Source organism: Malaclemys terrapin, chromosome 3, assembly GCF_027887155.1.
Source record: "Malaclemys terrapin pileata isolate rMalTer1 chromosome 3, rMalTer1.hap1, whole genome shotgun sequence".
In the NCBI taxonomy this organism is placed as follows: domain Eukaryota; kingdom Metazoa; phylum Chordata; order Testudines; family Emydidae; genus Malaclemys; species Malaclemys terrapin.
In genome coordinates this window covers 70,844,377-70,858,160 of record NC_071507.1, presented here as the reverse complement: position 1 = coordinate 70,858,160, position 13,784 = coordinate 70,844,377, and the positions used below count along the sequence as shown (strand labels likewise).

General features: G+C 37.1%; 1 protein-coding gene across 2 annotated transcripts in view; it reads right to left on the bottom strand.

Annotated features, from left to right (window-relative positions):
- AKT3 (AKT serine/threonine kinase 3) overlaps nt 1–13,784 on the bottom strand; it is a 266,912-nt gene that overhangs the window by 234,942 nt on the left and 18,186 nt on the right. For both annotated transcript variants that reach the window (XM_054023412.1, XM_054023411.1), the window contains exon 2: nt 1,796–1,950. Coding sequence is in view for 1 of the 2 variants with exons in the window: in XM_054023411.1 (XP_053879386.1) it covers nt 1,796–1,841 (46 nt within the window). In the remaining variant the exon portion in view is untranslated. The remainder of the gene's footprint in view (nt 1–1,795; nt 1,951–13,784) is intronic.

The window sequence follows — 13,784 nt, the reverse complement described above, 5'->3', positions numbered from 1 at the left end:
GCTAGGATAACCTAAAGGTATTTAAACAATTAGAAGCCAAAACTATTTCTGTTATCAGCAAATTATTTTAGTGTTCTTCGGTTTTTACTTCTTGCTACTTTTTTCAGTTGTGCTTTATCTTTGCTGTAGTTTTGCCAGATATACAGTCATTATATTTGTTGTAAATAAGAAAATACTCACAATATAAAAATAATAGAAAAATGTTTTTAAGAAACCTTACTATAGTCATTAAAAAGGAAGTCATGGAGAAATGCTACTTAGTGTCTTCTTTACTAACACTTGACTCTAATGCAGTGGGTCTCAAACTGTGGGTAAAGACCCCAAACTGGCTTAAACTTGCTGGGGCCCCGGGCTTCAACCCTGGGCAGCAGGGCTCAGGTTACAGGCCCCCTGCCTGGGGCTAAAGCCACTGGGCTTTAACTTTGCCCTCCCCTCCCCCGCAGGCAGATAGGCTCGGGCTTTGGCCCTACCACCCAGGGCAGAGGGGCCTGGGCAGACTCAGGCTTCGGTCCCCACTCCTGGGGTCATGTAATAATTGTGGTTGTCAGAAGGGGGGTACTTCTGATACAATGAAGTCTAAGAACCCCTGCTCTAATGTGTATTTTCTTCCAAGTGAGATAAAAGAACTTATGAGCTGTAAGCATTAATTTTAACTGGAAGCTGCCATAGATTTGTGTAAACTGTGGCAGAGAGCAGAGAAGCCAAAGTCAAAGCTTAGGAAACGTTTTTAAAACTACACACTTTGATACTACAAATAACTGAAAACTTGGGAGTGCTCTAAATATCCCCAGCATGAATTAGTTCCCATCCTACTCAACCAGGTCACGTACATACATACACTAGTACCCATGTACACAACACAGTAAAGATCTTTAACAACATATTCAGCATGGGAGCAGAAAACCATTTTTGTGATGGAAAAGTTAAGCTTTGGACAAATCAGGCCATCCTCTCCTAACGTGACTCCTTTGGGTTAGTTACAAAATGAAGTTTGTAACTGCCAACAGCTACCAATTAAGTTATAACTACTTAAAAACTAAGTATCAGCTTTAAACGGTCACTTATACTTTAACCGATGTGTGCTGAATTTAATTTATAAAACAAAAAAATTAGTGAGATTAAATTAAACAGAAGCACATCTCTCAGTCTAAACATTTTTTAAAGGCATTGTTTTCACATGCACTACCAATCAACTAAATGCCCAATCTTGCTATGGACACATTTTAATACTAAGAAAATAATTTTAAACTGGCCTCCATGACAGAGATATTTGTTCCCAGATCAGCAAAAGTTAAAAAGTAAACTTTATAAAAAAAAAAGTTTCTTAAAAATGCAAATGCCACAGCTCTAAATCAAAGCTCAAGCACACTAACATTCCTCAATCTGTTACATCACTCAATGACAGATTATAAACAGTCAATCCAAAAGCTAAATTTAATTGAATTAATACAAAATTGCTCTTAATTTTGGAAAACGTTTGTAACTTTATTCACATGGGCCCCAGTTCAGCAATACAGTTCGGCACATGCTTGACTTCATTCAAATAGTCCCATTGACTTTTGCAGAACTCCTCATATATATACTACTAAGCACATGCTTAACTGTTTGCATGATCAAGGTATCAGTGCCCATGTAGTCTGGATTGTCGCATTAACAGAGAGAGAGGATACTTGCTATTAAATGGGAAAGAACATTACAGCAAAGTATTAGACTTTTCATATTCCCAGCTGTAAAATATCATTATTGATAGCATGCTACACATTAGAAGGATTTTCTGTTTATATTTGGAACTTACCCCTCTTCTGAACCCAGCCTTCTTTCACAATGGTAACATCGCTCATGATGGCTCCACTCTGAGCCCTCAATTCAGAGAAAAATTCTGTTCAATTATCAGCTTAAACGTTTGGCTTCTCTTCTGCTGCCCTTCCCAATCTCTACTGAGGAGTCAGCCTGGAAGGAAGTATTAGAGAAGGAATGAAGAGTTAAATTCTAACAGCTAAGTCTTTACAAATGTCTCTCATTGATTGACCCATATTTAAAAAAAGGGCCTGTTAAAACAATTTTTGAATAGCACTATAAAGAAAGTATTTCTCTGGTCTTATGGCAGGTTTCAACAGCAAACAGAACTTTCAACTAAAATACAGTTGTTGCAAACAATGTTAAATAAACTATTATCACCTACACCAACTGTAGAGTATAGAGTTCTGTCCATGTCTAGAATGCAATTAAAGGAGACTGTCAATGGTTGGACCTACAGCACCTTTCCCTGTTTTCAGATGTTATCAGTGTCCATGTAATTCATAAGTGGTTCGATTTTTAAACTTTCAGTGCTCTTATTTTCAGTTTTTTATTTATTTAAAATAAAGTGCCAGATGCACAGGACTCATGAAAAACATCAAGAGATAGTATACCACACATATACATTAGAAGAAAAGTTATTTAAAGAAATATTTCAGTCTGAAGCCAGTTAGGGATTATAAATGAGAGGTTATTTTTTCATGATTGCTGAAGTCTGCTTTTAACTGATTTGTAATTTTAACAAACATAAGGTTATAGAAATATTTCCATACCCTACCCAATCCAAGCCCTAAAAACACTTCAAAATTAAAGTAATTAGCAGAATCATACTGCGTACAAAACACCTCTCATGTAAAAAACAGATTAAAAAGCCTCTTAAGAGTTGTCATTAGCCCAAAAAAAAGGTATAATTTTAGGGTACATATCTTCCCACAACTTTCAACCCAGTTTTTAGATGGTACGGTAGAACTGAACCTTATATCCAGAAGTGTCACTGTCAGAAGCCACACTGTTTCCTCCTAAACACCTCCCTCCACAAGCCTGCACCATATTACAGGAGAGAGAGAGACACTAAATCAGGGGGAGAGGGGAATAGAGACACTTTTTGTTTATATAGTAATGTTTTATAAAACAAAAATATCACTCACACTTAGTTATATACTAAGTGAATGTAAATGTGAGATAGACCCATACATTGCATTGCTGCTCAGAGCCAGTTGGGAAAGTGAAGGGGGAACAATATTTTCTGTGCAACCAGCAATTTGTCCCTTCCAATGTTTGGTTCAAAATTATACTACTGTAAATAACTTACATTTACAGTTGCATGTTATTTATTATTTGATTTTTATTTCCTTTGTATAGATGCTGGAGGAAAGGTTATGTTTGGATGAATATTGTGCAGTAAAAAATAAAATCTGTCATAATGACAAATATATTTTCCTTATATATTAATTTATGACATGATAATACACCTCACCTCTACCCAGTTATAACGCTGTCCTCGGGACCCAAAAATCCTACTATGATATAGGTGAAACCGCGTTATATCGAACTTGCTTTGATCCGCCAGAGTACGCAGCCCCGCCCCCCCCGGAGCACTGCTTTACCGCGTTATATCAGAATTTGTGTTATATCAGGTCACATTATATCAGGTTGCTTTATATCGGGGTAGAGGTGTATATAAATATCAAGTGTATTTAATTTAACATTTTATGTTTTTCATGTATTGTTTTTCAGAAATATACAGGTGGATTTTTGTTTTTTAATTTTCTTTCGTTCAGATACTACAATCATTGCTACACACTATAAGGCCCAAATCCTGCAAACTCTTACACTTGTGCTTAAATCTAACCATATATACAAAAGCGCTGGATCCCATATACTCTAGAAAAACACCTAAAACAGAAAGATTTTGTTTGGTTTGTTTGCTCTCTTATGTATGGCTTTATTTAATTGTAAGAATTTTGTTTAAGGTCAAGACAACAGATCCTCATCAGCTGACTCAAGGCTTTTAGATGCTGTTCTTAAATGTTCGTATCTTTAAGCGTTTCGATTTCATTTTAGGTATTATTTAGGGTGATGAAGAGGATATATAGTTTTGTATTTCTGCAGCATTAACCTTAGTACACAAAGTTTATTAGTGATTTTCCTAGGTTATTTTATGTTTTTGTACATAGCTCATGAGAGTTTTAATTTGTGCAATTCAGATTAGAGTTTTAAACCACTGTCTGACAAAAGTGAAAAACTACTAAGACATAACATTGTACATACAAAAAATATTTTTCAGGAAAACTCTGACTCCAGTTTCACTCTCACAGGAGACTTCATCTATTCTTTAAGAAGACTGAGAAGCCACTATTATTAGTGCAATAAATAACAGTCACAGTAATATATCTTCTCATACGACCTCTCCATTACTAGAGGTTTGCAACCATGGCAGCCTATTCTGTAAATCCTCCTGCTCATCTATTTGTGAGCCAAAAGTCCTTTTGATCCACCCTGGATACCATACTGTCCATCCAAGATTTTTTTTTCCTTCCTCTTTTTGTTCAGACATCAACTTTCCCCTTCAGGGCCTACAAACATGCATCACCCGCTGACCTACTTAAAAAATGTGCCCTGCAAATCAAACCATTCTTTTCTTAAGATCTCTGATTAGTATTTGCTGAGTTCCTATCTCCCATACTTTTTTCATTGGTTCCATGGTTTGTCAATATTTTCAGAATTCTTTTATAACCACATAATTTGAAGGACTGTAGTTTATTGATTGTTTGAATGTCCACCTTTCATAGTCGTAATTTAACACAGACCATATGTAAGTTTTTAACAGTCAGAATTTAGTTGTGAGATTTGTGTCCCTTCTCATCAAATGTTTATTCTTCCAGAATATCTCTTTTGCTCTTGCTATTCTGGTGCTGACTTCAGGATCCAATCTCCCATCTTCTGTAATGATGCTTCCTCAGTAGCAATAATTTCTCACTTGCTGTATGGCTGTGTCATTTATTGGAATCTTGCATGTCTTCCCAGGATCCTTGCATACCACCATAGTTTTTGTCTTGTCCACATTCAACTCTAGACCATATTCTTCGCCATATTCATCTATAATCTCTACTAATTTCAACTGACTACCTTCTGAATCAGCCAACAGCACTGTGTCATTTGCACAGCAAATATTAACCTATTTTTCATTCATCTTAAACCTTCCTCTGTTTCTTCTATTAATTTAATCACTCATTATAAACGTTGAATAAAGTCACTGATATTATACAACGCTGTCTCTCACTCCTTTCGATCTCTACTCAATTTTCATTTGCATCTCCCATTATAATTGCCTTCTGATTCCAGTATAATTGTTTTATTACTCGGAGTTTGTATCCATCAATCCCGACAGCTCTAATATGTTGAGCACTTTGTAGTGGCAGATTCTGTCAAATAGCTTTTGAGGTCAATAAAACACAAATATCATAGAATCATAGGACTGAAAGGGACCGTGATAGGTCATCTAGTTCAATCCCCTGAACTCATGGCAGGACTAAGTATTCTATACAGGTGTTTGTCTAACCTGCTCTTTAAAATCTCCAAAGATGGAGATTCCACAACCTCCCTAGACAATTTATTCCAATGCTTAGCCATCCTGATAGTCAGCAAGTTTTTCCTAATGTCCAACCTAAACCGTCCTTGCTACAATTTAAGACCATTGCTTCTTGTCCTATCCCCAGAGGTTAAGAACAACAATTATTCTCCCTTCTCCTTGTAAAGACCTCATAGGTACTTGAAAACTTATGTACCCCTCCAGTCTTCTCTTCTCCAGACTAAACAAATACAATTTTTTTCAATCTTTTCTAGACCATTTTTGTTAGTCTTCTCTGAACTTTCTCCAATTTGTCCACATCTTTCCTGAAATGTGCTGCCCATAACTGAACATAATACTCCATTTGCGGCCTAATCAGTACGGAGTAGAATGGAAGAATTAGTTCTCATGTCTTGCTTACAACACTCCTGCTAATACATCTCAGAATGATGTTTGATTTTTTGCAACAGTGTTACAGTGTTGACTCATACTTAGCTTGTGATCTACTATGACCGCCATATCCCCTTCTGCACTACTCCTTCCTGGGCAGTCATTTTCCATTTTGTATGGGTGCAAATGATTGTTCCTTCCTAAGTGGAGTAGTTTGATACATATCACTTCGTTCTCTTTATACAATTATTCGGATTATTTGTATTTCTCATTCAGACACTACTAATCTACATTTATTCTTCATCATTTTATTTAGTATTCCATATTCCCCTTTTTCTGTTATCCATCTTTGTGCTTTTACTTTCCTTCTTTCATTCATCAGAACAATTATTTCATTTGCTATCCTGGGTTTTTCTTATCTATTAACTTCTTCCCTACCTCAAAGTGTATGCCTGTGGGATCTCCCCTACCTAAATACCTTGCAGTATTTCAACCAACAGAACTGAAACATACAAAATGAACTGGATGAAAAGATAAGTGACTGAATTACTTCCAGCATCACAATATTACTTAAGAATTACCTGGACTGTTTATGGGACCCTGACCAGGGTGGATGTGATTTAAATCACTAGTCAGGAAGACTCAATTTAATCATGGATTTCTACATAAAAGTGAATTCTTGTTGGTTGTTATAACCTTAATACATATTCTTCACAACTCAAAGACAGATGTAGGTTTCATTTTTAGAAGGTACACACTACATATTTTTAAAGTGATTTAGTGAAAACTTTTCAGATTAGTTTTACAGCTATATCAGAAAATGAATGATTGTTTGGTTATTTCATAGACCAAAGGTAATTGAAGCAGATAATTATTAAGTCATTGGTAGGTGACCATCTCCAATTCAACAGGTTAATCATTAATATTTGGAGGGTTTTCTTGCCATCCTGGATTAGGAGAACATCACTAGACAGATATTTAAATTGTTTTATTTAACTAAAACAACAGTGTTATGTATTCTGGATTTTTTTCTTCAACAGCAAACACATAATATTTTAACAAAACAAGCATATGAATTTTTGAATTTAAACATTCAAGTTTTTTAAAATCAGGTTTGTTTTTGTTAAAATTGTTTTTTTAACTAAAATAGTTAAATGAAATAGTCTATTTAATTTTATTTTTTTTTTTTAAATATGTCAGCCAGGTCAACATGAGAAACATAAAATATTGGCTTCTGAAGATAACTCAGTCGCCTTCACCTTCATGTGGAAAAGAAAAACAAGCTTTCCTGCTTTTTCAGGTCCCAAACGATTTCTCAATTTTGGAATGAATTAGTCCAAAGGAAGATAATAATCTTTCTACACTGGCAGAAGAAGCTACTGCGGTTAAAAGTGAGATCATCACTTCAACAGTCTCTGAATCCAAGTGCCTAAGTGACTTTCACCAGTTCACTGGTGTGACTTTCTTTAAAACATCATCAGCAAACATATTTTTTGAATGGTTCACCCTTAGCTCTGAAGTTTATTATAGTTGGCATTATAGAGGGATGATTGCTGGATGTCCATGTCATAGCCAACTCCTCTTCTTCAGCAGTTAAGGTTTGACCCTGGTACCAAGTATTGAGAATATTTGCAAGAAAATGAGCTGGAGATAGTGCTTTTCATGGATTCATGGAAGATAGCCATTGATGGACCTATCTAGCTCCCTTTTGAATCCCGTTATAGTATTGGCCTTCACAACACACTCTGTCTGGCAAGGAGTTCCAGAGGTTGACAGTGCGTTGTGTGAAAAAATACTTTCTTGTGTTTGTTTTACACCTGCTACCTATTAATGTCATTTGGTGGCCCCTTGTTCTTGTATTATAAAAAGGAGTAAATAACACTTCCTTATTTACTTTCTCTATACCACTCATGATTTTATAGACCTCTATCATATCCTCCCTTAGTCGCCTCTTTTCCAAGCTGAAAAGTCCCAGTCTTATTAATCTCGCCTCATACGGAAGCTGTTCTCTATACCCCTAATCATTTTTGTTGCCTTTTTCTGAACCTTTTCCAATTCCAATACATCTTTTTGGAGATGGGGCAACCACATCTGCACGCAGTATTCAAGGTGTGGGCGTACCATGGATTTATATAGAGACAATATGATATTTTCGATCTTATTATCTATCCCTTTCTTGATGATTCCCAACATTCTGTTCGCTTTTTTGACTGCCACTGCACATTGAGAGGATGATTTCAGAGAACTATCCACAATGACTCCAAGATCTCTTTCTTGAGTGGTAACAGCTAATTTAAACCCCATCATTGTATATGTATAGTTAGGATTATGTTTTCCAGTGTGCATTACTTTGCATTTATCAACATTAAATTTCATCTGCCATTTTGTTGCCCAGTCACCCAGTTTTGTGAGATCCTTTTGTAGCTCTTCGCAGTCTGCCTGGGACTTAACTATCTTGAGTAGTTTTGTATCATCTGCAAATTTTGCCACCTCACTGTTTACCCCTTTTTCCAGATCATTTATGAATATGTTAAATAGGACTGGGCCCAGTTCAGATCCCTGGGGGACACCACTATTTACCTCTCTCCATTCTGAAAATTGACCATTTATTCCTACCCTTTGTTTCCTATCCTTTTACCAGTTACCAATCCATAAGAGAAACTTCCCTCTTATCCCATGACTGCTTATTTTGCTTAAGAGCCTTTCTGAAAATCTTAATACACCGGATCTCCTTTGTCCGCATGCTTGTTGACCCCCTCAGAGAATTCTAGTAGATTGGTGAGGTGTGATTTCCTTTTACGAAAACCATGTTGACTATTTCCCAACAAATTATGTTCATTTATGTGTCTGGTTGAAACTATCGTAAAGAACAAAATTGTCAATTTGCCCGGTACTGAAGTGAGGCTTACTGGCCTGTAGTTGCCAGGGTCACCTCTGGACCCCTTTTTAAAAAGGTGGATAGTCTTCAGAATCCTGTATGTTGAGGATGGATTCTCCTAAACAAAATAAGTCAATGCAGTTATTTATTACTACCATACAGCTCATTTAGTATTACCTATTGCATTCACTGACACTCAGTACTACATTAAAGGTGAAATTGTAAAAGGAACATCTCCCTATTTCAGCTATTTATTTTTTATCACAACTGCATCAAAAATGATAGTACCACAGAGTAACAACTATATTTTTTGCTCAAACATGAGAATTCAAGAATAGTCTTTTGTTTCTACTGCCTGTCCCTCCCTTCTCACATTTATCTCCAGACTTCTTCTCCTTGTCCAGATCTATTCCACCCCCAACAATCTTTTATTCATTGAACTTTTTGAAACTTTGCACTTTTAGAGAGAGGTAAGGGATTGACTCTGGGTACACAAATTTGAAGAGGGACAATAGGGTTGAGGTCTGTTATTTCCCACCGCTATATATTATTTATTTTTTTAAAACATTTTTGCTGTTAATAAGTATATTATCTCTGGAGACACAAATCCACAGTTTGAGAACTTCAAAACTAAGCATCTCTGATGGTATCTTCTAGCCTGAGCACTGAGTCCCATTGGGCAGATAGAAAGATTAACCTAAATAATTTATACAGAAGACTCTGGAACCCCATAAGATTGGGTCCCTAATCCATGAACTATTGGAACTCATTTACAAAACTTTTCTTAAACATTACATGAATATATTGTCTCATACTATAGAATTAGAATTTATAATCCCTATTCCATGATGAGATATCTTTGAGCTATAATGTATCTATCTTTAGATAGGTTTTTTCCTCAAAAAGCATTTTATCAAAATAATCCGATTTTATTTTTATTTTTTTAAATCATTGATTTTTATCCACCCTGACTATAACCTTTAGTCCTGGATACAACAAATGTTAATAACTTTGCTTACCAAAAGTAAACTCTTCAAACAAATCATAATTATATGTGAAGTTAGAAGAGATAGTAAATAAGTTAATATTGAGCTACAGAAATTAAAATAAATGTACAATAAGATCAAATTTCAAAGGGGCCATTTTAAGATATTTGTAGCTTTAATCCCCATTTATTAAATTTTGTTGAAACTTTGTGAAAACATTTTACTTCACTCTGAAACTAAGACAGTAAAACACTAACTGATTAGATTTTCAAGAGTTACTCAGTACCAGGGATGTCAAAATTGATCTTATTGTGAAACTTCATTTAAAATGTACCTGTTCAGAAACACACCCTCTCTCTAATATGCAAGCGGGGGGGGGGGCTTTTAGGACCATACGGATTTCATTAGAGACAAGTAGGATACAATGTGTTATTTACAAATAAAAGCCTCATCTATACTAGAACTTCACCTATTTCAAGAGACCCAATAATAATGTTCCATTTTGTACCATAGACAGGACCTTAACTTTGTTCCCAAACACCGTAATTTGGTCAGTCAACAACACTGATGTTCCCCAACACATTTGAAGTTCCAGAGTAGCTGGATACTGAGAGGATCAAATGGGCATAGTCACCTTTCACTGTTCCCAGTACAGTAATTTTCCCATTTTTGAGGTCTGTCTTATAGCAAGAGATGAGAAAAAACCTTTTTACAGTGTTTGGGACAGGAAACCATAATTCTACCAACACTGACAGGGACTGAGGGTTGACTAAACTTCAATTTTAAATATTCTGAGTGGGATGACAGTTTATTTTAATCACACTGAGGGAAAGTGGTAGTTTGAGCTTGAAAAGGAGTGTGGTGCTGGCAACAAGACAATATATTAGGGAGTATATTGAATATAAAATAATGCAAGAAAAAGGAGCTAAAATACAGTATATACAAAATAATAAGTATAACGGCAAAATTTAGGTAAAAAAAATATTTTCTTCCTAGGATATTAAAGTTTTCCCAAGCCCCATTAAACTATGATTTTTTGCTTGATTTAATTTACAGTTAGAAAAACAAAGTACTATATTTTTATCATATTTCTTAAGGAAATGCATCTTTCCTAGAAGAACTATTTTAAATGAAAGAGACGATAGGGCATGCGCTTGCTGATCTAGGGTCACGTTTTAAAATACAATTTCCTCTTATTCACAAAACGTTGCAATGGCAGACAAAAATACTTGGAAGTCATGAAGGTAAGATGGCTTGCAGCAAGAAGAAACTTAAAGGACAAATATTAACTTTAGCCATAACAAATATAACCCAATTATTTTTTTGTATATATTGTCAATGATAATCAAAACATAACAAATACTGGGAATTTTAAATTGCAATGACAGTATCATAGTAGCTAGCATGCTAGAAAGTAAGTTTATGTAACAAAGCAAGCAAACTCAGTGCATGAAGGAACTAGAGTTAAAGACCTCTTGCAGGCCAACTGCCCCCTAAAAAGGAAGAATTTACCTTATATTCTTCAACTGCTGGAAAATCTATCAGAATGGATTGGGTTGTTTCTCCCTGCAACAGCAAGAACTTTTACAGACAACCTCCTCTGGTGCTGTAATAGCAAATCATGCACATGATGCATTATACGCACACAGGAATCTATTCTTCGATACATTTGACGATGTAAGTCAACATTTAACTCCAGCAAGGTAAATAAATTTTAAATCAGAAAAAAAGATTCTACTTCGGAACCAATGATAACATTTCCTCTGTCCGCTTTGGGATGCTATGAAACCAGTATTAAGAGGTTACATTCAGCTATTCCACATACAACGAAAATTTTAAAAAAATGAAATGTTAGTTTAAGTTTCTAGCCCTTATAACTGCAAAGACATACTTCCCAAACATGAATTAAGTGTCAACTGATGCAGTGCTGTCTTAAGAATGAACCACACAGACAGTGCTGGAGCCTCTGGTGACAGAGCTTTCTCAAGCTGAAGATGAATGAAAACCGACCAGTGTCTTTTTAGCTTTCATTACTACTATTCTCAACTCTCAGAGCAGTGAAACTGACAAGAATCAGGTCAATTATACTCTGCTGCTGCATAGGAAAGGTAAGAGCAGCTATAAACATAAGCACTGAAACTATTCACCAAAAAGAGAACTTAAAAATAGAGTCTGGGAAGAGCAAAGAAGCTTCCATGGACCACTGTAGCAGTCTGGTACCTCTAAAAGTTATGATGGAGTGTGCTTTCTCTCCCTCCTAGAAATGAGAGAGGTTAGGGAGCTTCAAATTTATCAGACACCTAATAAGCAGACCACTACAAAGCATGGAAGTACCAAACAAGAGCCTAGGAAAGGGACAGCATCCTGGCAGGAATCCCAGCATCCTCCCCTTTCCCAACAGGAAGGGTTAGCTGGAGAAGAAAAGGGAAACAATGTTGCCAGCGCAAACAAAACAATTTTGGCCCCTTCTGCAGGTACTCTCACAAAAACATAAGCTCACGCAATTTTGGAGCAGAGAGACAGAGATTCAACGTGAGACTCACAAAAGGGACTTAGACATTACAATGCTGAACCTAATTTTAGGGACTCTACTGCATAATAGAATCCACAGCCCACTGCTAGGCACCCAGGCTCCCTGTACAATGAACAGGGAGCTAGACACTTAAGAATGGGATCCACAAAAGCCAGCAAGCTGAGCAGGGAGCCTCATAACCTATCCAAAAGGAAATGTCACCTAATCTCAGCCCCTCAAAGGGAGCCACGTGCTGGGCCAAATAGAGGTGCCTCCCTCTGCTCAAGACTCACACCTGTGAACTCTCTCTTGAAGTTAGGTGCCTATGCCCGTTCTCACAAACAATAAAAACGGTGGTGGTGCTCCCCTTATAAACTTCAGCCTAGTGGTTACAGCATCAAGCAGGATGTGGGGAAGACAGATTAAATCCTCCCCTCTGCCTGATAGAGCAAGAATTTCAACCCACACCTTTCAGGAGAATGCCCTGATTCTGGGGAACATCTCTCACAATCTCTCCTGTTGAAGCAGTTGCAGTTTGTATACAGAAATATTTATGTGACTAGATAAGAGTGAGAATGAAGCCAGGAATTGTACAAAATTGATAAGAGAAACCATCTATGGCCAACAGAGATTAGGACAATAAGAAGTTTTGGTTTGGAGATTTTTTTTTTAAATGTATAACAGACACAAAAAGGATCCTAACACAGATACTGATCCATTACTAAGTGAAAATGGTAGAACTGTCAATAATAATGCAGAAGAGATGCAAGTGTTCAATAAATATTTCTGTTCTGTATTTGAGGGGGGGGAAGATGACTTAATTATATCTGATGATGAAAAACATTTTCCATTCCAGTAGTAACTCAGGAGAAGGTTAAACAGCAGAAATAAGCAGGTCTGGATAACGTGCATCCAAGAGTTTTAACAGAGATGGCCAAGAAGCTTGCTGGATTATTAATCATAGGCCTTGTCTACACTACGAGAGTAGTTCGATTTTACTTAAATCGAATTTTTGGAATCGATATTGCAAAGTCGAACGTGTGTGTCCACACTAAGGACAGTAATTCGACTTTGTGAGTCCACACTAACGGGGAAAGCGTCGACATTGGAAGTGGTGCACTGTGGTCAGCTATCCCACAGTTCCCGGAGTCCCCGCTGCCCATTGGAATTCTGGGTGGAGCCGCAAATGCCTTCTGGGTAAAAAAAAGGTGTCCAGGGTGCTTTTGGGTAACTGTCGTCATCCGTCCATCACTCCCGCCCTCCCTCCCTGAAAGCGCCGGCGGGAAATCAGTTCGCGCACTTTTCTAGTCAGTGACAGCGCGGACGCCACAGCACTGCGAGCATGGAGCCTGCTGCAACCATCACTGCAGTTGTGGCCGCTCTCAACGCCTCGCAACTTATCATACACCTTTCCCTGAGGCAGATGCAGAAAAGTCAGGCGAGGAGGCTACGTCAACGCGGTGATGGCCTGAAGTCTGAGAGTAGCACAGACCTCTCAGAAAGCAGGGGACCCAGCGCCGAGAACATCACGGTGGCAATGGGTCATGTTGATGCCGTGGAAAGGAGATTCTGGGCACGGGAAACAAGCACTGAGTGGTGGGACCGCATAGTGCTGCAGGTCTGGGATGAATCCCAGTGGCTGCGAAACTT